The sequence below is a fragment of the Myotis davidii genome, unplaced genomic scaffold (genome assembly GCF_000327345.1).
Source record: "Myotis davidii unplaced genomic scaffold, ASM32734v1 scaffold1036, whole genome shotgun sequence".
NCBI classification, from domain to species: Eukaryota; Metazoa; Chordata; class Mammalia; order Chiroptera; family Vespertilionidae; genus Myotis; species Myotis davidii.
Genome location: NW_006287260.1, coordinates 1,906,540 through 1,911,369, shown reverse-complemented (window position 1 = coordinate 1,911,369; position 4,830 = coordinate 1,906,540). Strand labels below are relative to the sequence as shown.

General features: G+C 61.9%; 1 protein-coding gene across 1 annotated transcript in view; it reads left to right on the top strand.

Annotated features, from left to right (window-relative positions):
• Nucleotides 1-4,830, top strand: part of CPNE5 (copine 5) — a 100,869-nt gene that overhangs the window by 66,271 nt on the left and 29,768 nt on the right. The window contains exon 12 of the mRNA XM_006759060.2: nt 3,808-3,849. Within this exon, the coding sequence (XP_006759123.2) occupies nt 3,808-3,849 (42 nt within the window). The remainder of the gene's footprint in view (nt 1-3,807; nt 3,850-4,830) is intronic.

The window sequence follows — 4,830 nt, the reverse complement described above, 5'->3', positions numbered from 1 at the left end:
CGCCCCACACCTGCAGAGGCTGACCTCGGACAGAGGCACCCCGCCATCCGGTCTCGCTGCCTGCCCCAGGGGGCACCCCCACTCCTCATCTGCCCTAGAGCCTCTCTGATTGTCAGTTTAGGGCAAACCCCCAGGGGCTTGTCAGCCCAGGGCCTTGTAAGCAGTAGCAGGATGTACATCCTGGAGCCGGGAGAGGCTCATTAGGAGGCAGGTCTGTGCGGCCCCTGGGAGACTATAGATAGAGCTGCTGGGTGAGCCGGGGGAGGCTGGGCGTCTCTGCCGTGTCCCTCACCCTCTGTCCTGCCGAGGCTCACGCATGCCCAGCTCTGTCCAGCCCCAGGCGTCCCGGGACTTCCCGCGCGCGCCTGGCGCTGCTGCTGACCGGCTGCCTGCCTCGGGGAAAGCCGCTCACTCGGGCCTCCCCTGTGGTGCAGAGGAGGGAGGCCCACCTCACCAGGGGATAGAAGTTCTCAGAGGGCAGGTCTGGCATTTAATCAGACCACATATGTCCCCTCGTATGTGCGAGGCGCTGGTCCCGGGGCTGAGGGTGCAGCAGCGAACCTGGCCGGCTTCGTGTGAATGGGAGCTTTTTTGGAGACGGGAGCTTGGGGGAAAGGCTGGGGGTTGCAGAACCACAGGTGTCCAGTGCTGCCTCGAGGAGGACGTAGCTGACTTCTCACAGCAACCCCCAGAGGCGTAAACAGAGTCTCCGAGGCTAAGCCAGTTGGGCAGCGCCACCCAGCTCTTGGCTGGAGAGCTGGGGTTGCCACCAGAGCTGCAGTCCTCCCTGCCCACCTGCTCCATCTCTCAGACCAGGGCTCCGGGTCCGGAGCCCTTTTTGCTAAATCAGATGTTCATGTGTGGGCAGCAGAGGCCCATTTCCTTGTCCCACACCCACATCTCTGGGGTGCTGTCCCCAGAAGTCACAGTTGGTCCGACAGGAGCCTTTGTTGGACCTGAGCTACGGGGTCGGGAGCCCAGGCTGCAGCCCTCAGGGGGCATGTGAGGTGACTTGGGTGGCCCAGCCAGGGCTGGACAGCGACAGAGCTGTCAGCAGAGTAGTCACAGCTGTGTCCGGCTTGTGCCTGCTTCCCTGTCCCTGGGCAGCGTTTCTCTCACCTCCTTCTCCCCGTCTCCTGGAGTTTGCAGCCTCCCAGATAATCGGACCCTGGGCTGCATGCGCCGTCCCTGGAGCCTCGATTGCACAGGAATCTCACACTCAGTGTCTCCACCTCAGCTGCAAGTTCAAATCCCCAGAGGAGCTTTAAGCAAGTCCCCTGCCAGGTGCACCCAGACCCTTTGATTCTGAGTCTCGGGGAGGTGGCGGGGGAGGCATGGGCATCTGAGGCATCAGCATGGAGTTGCTAAAGCTCTCGGGCACCCAATGTGCAATCCAGGTTGAAACCAGGGAGGTCAGGGGCTCTGGCTGAACAGCAGCATCAGCCAGGGGACTTCTCAAGCTCCCCGTGCCTGAGTCCTATCTAGGCTAATTCAGTCAGGCCTGCTGGCCCTGCGATTATTAAAAAATCTCCCCAGTGATATGTGGGTGTCCAAGCTGTGGTCATGACCGGGTCCTCCTACAGCCTCTGAGCACGTGGCTGTCACTGCTCCCTCACCTGAGAGGCTGGTGTGAGTGATCCGAGGAGAGGCCCTCTTTCCTGGGGTCCCTGAGGCCCCCCTACCCCCCCCCCACAGAGCTGGAGGGCTCTAGGGAAGGACTGGGAAACTGTGGGGCAGGGTCCTGGCTCAGTCCCTCCGGTGCCCTGCCCGGAGCTGCCGAGAACGGGGCCTGGGGCCTGTGTGTCTGAAAAGCTCCTGGTGACCTATCAGGCGGGCAGGCGTGGGTGCCACTAAGGTCACTTCCAGCCTTGTCACCCCAGGAACCAGAAGGTGCAGGTCAGGTACCCAGGTTTGGGTGTCCCAGATCTAAGTAAATTTCATATGAAAATGACTCGCATATGGCCGCATGCTCCAGGGGAGAGAAGGGGCATTTTTATAGCGCCCACTGCGTGCCAGGCAGGTTTCACCAACGTGTCTTTGCAGCTATTCTGTGAGAACATGATTATCCCTGCTTTAACACGCTGGCTCATGGCTCACAGAGGTTGAGTGACAGCCCCGGGCCCCCCAGCTAGCAGCCTACACCCCAGTCCACACCCCAGCCTCTTCCCACTCTTTTTTTTTCCCGCTCACCCGCCCACCTCCAGGGGCTTGGTTTATTTTCTTCCCACAATAATTCACCTCGGAGAGACATTGTTTTTGCTTCTCACAAGAATTTACAGGGTTCCTTTAAATGGTGGGCTTCTGTGCCCCCCGCCCTCATTTTGCATTTTAGTAACAGAAACCCAATGGATGCAGGACCTGTGGGCATTCCTTCATTCCAGTGCAGTGTCTGCCCCAGCAGGGAATCCGCAGCCTGCCCCGTCCACACCCACGGAGGCTCATCCGAAGGCACACAGCGCCTCCTTCTGGGCTGTGGAGCCCCGAGGCTGAGTCCTCAGAGACCCCAGGAGACGGGCCACAGCCATGCGTGGCGAGATGATGAGATGCTAATGGAAAGCAGGCCCGGGCAGCCGCCTCTGCGTGCCCCACTTAGTACGGAAGGCTGGAGACCTCCCCAGACCCTGACCCTGCAGTGGGACCCCGGCGGCTCCCCCCTCCCTGGGCATCCCTGGAGGACCACTGGCACCAAGAGTTAACCTGCAGCCTTCCACCTCCCTCCTCTGCCTCTGGTCCGCTAACCTGTTGCCATGGAAACAGGCTAAAAATAAAATGGGCTTCCAGAGCCCAGCCCCATGCACAGGAGTCAAAACAAACTAATTAAAGCAGCCGGGCGAAAATGTGCAGATAATTACACCCTCACTCAGGAGCCAGTCGTGGCATGGAACCGCTCAGCAGGCCACCCGGAGCCGGGCCCTGGGCCCCTCCCTGGCACGCAGGCTGCCTCCCACCACTCAGCCCCCACGGCCCGAGCCCTGCTGCAGGAGAGCTCACCCTGCTTAGGCCTGAGATCGGGGAGCAGCACCCCCCACTACGACGGCCCCGCCCCTCATACATTCATTGTGCGGTTTCCTGCTGGGACTTGTGCCCAATCTGGGGTGGGAATCACCCAGAGCCACGAGCCAGCATGCAGAGGCAGGGGGAACTGAAGTCTGAGATGTTTTTCTATATCCTCACTGACATCCGGGGAAGTCCCTGCACAGCTCTGGGGCTGCCTCTGTCCCTAAGAGTTTTGCGAAAAGGCCTCAAGATAGTTCCTTTGTGTCTCGGGCTGCTGCCTCTCACTGAAGGCCCAGAGTGTGAGAAGGGCCCCGTCTTCTGGTGGATGTCCCCCATCCTCCCTGGCCCGGGAGCATGAGACAGGCCCCGTCTTCTGATGGATGTCCCCCCAACCTCCCTGGCCCGGGAGCATGAGAAGGGCCCCGTCTTCTGGTGGATGTCCCCCCATCCTCCCTGGCCAGGAGCATGAGACAGGCCCCGTCTTCTGGTGGATGTCCCCCATCCTCCCTGGCCCGGGAGCATGAGAAGGGCCCCGTCTTCTGGTGGATGTCCCCCAACCTCCCTGGCCCGAGCATGAGAAGGGCCCCGTCTTCTGGTGGATGTCCCCCAACCTCCCCGGCCCGGGAGCATGAGAGAGGCCCCGTCTTCTGATGGCTGTCCCCCCACCCTCCCTGGCCCGGGAGCCTGAGAAGGGCCCCGTGTTCTGGTGGATGTCCCCCATCCTCCCTGGCCCGGAGCATGAGAAGGGCCCCGTCCTCAGGTGACGTGGATGTGGGTCAAGCCCATCCCACCACGGACCTTTGTCCACAGGACCATCAAGGTGGAGGTGTACGACTGGGATCGAGATGGCAGGTAAGGAGGCCGAAGGGCAGAGGGGGACAAGGATGGGGCAGCTACAGGGGAGGATGGGCCCCGCCCTCACCTGGGACTGAGGGCCGTCCACTGCCCCGTGACGGCCCCGGCCCGGCTCCCCGGGCACCGGAGGACCTCGGTCCCACGGGACACGGTGCGAAGGACATGAGAGGCCTCTTTTCCTCAGAGAGCTGCCGGCAGGTGCCTGACACCTCCCCCAGGGGGGAGGCCTTGGGGTTTCTGAAACGTGCCTGTCGTGAGGCCTAGAGAGAGAGATGCCCGGAGCCCTCGGGACTCATCCTCTGGGAGCTCAGCCTGTGGGGGGCCGAGGCGTGGAGGAGGAGCTCGGCGGTGGAAGGGAAGCTGGCCACACAGGAGGGACCTGAGCAGCGAGGCAGTGCCTGAGGAGGGCCCAGCCTGGCCAGTGGAGGGCGGTTCCCTCCCCTTCTCTGTCCCCAAAGGAGCAGGGTCGCTGGGAAGTCACAGACAGGACACGAAGGCTTCCGTCCAGAACCCTCACCAGCTCCTCCTTGTCTATTGAGCCAAATCCAGGCACCCCCCCCCCACCTTTGTGGCCCCTCCATTCTCAGGCAGTAGCGGGACAGAGAGGGCCTTTACACCCCGTGTCTCTGCTGGTCCTCTCAGGTCTGCGGTGTGGACAGGGGCGTGGCACAGGGCTGTGCAAACGCAGCTCTAAGTCAGGCCCAAGCCCCTTCCCAGGAGCTCACCTTCCCCCGAGACCTTCCTGTAGAGCCGGCCGGTGCCTGCACCCACCGGGGAGCTCCTCTGGCCCACGCCCGTCCTCTATAACCACATCACAGGCCAGTCGGCTTCCTATTTGCTCCCATGATTTATCTCATCTTACCTGGAGTTCTCCCTGCTTCTTTCTACTGAGAAAGCAGGGGACAGCCACCAGATGCCATTGGTTCCACCACCAAGGAGCTTGCAGTCTGCATGGGGAGAGCTGTAAATCTGTAGGGA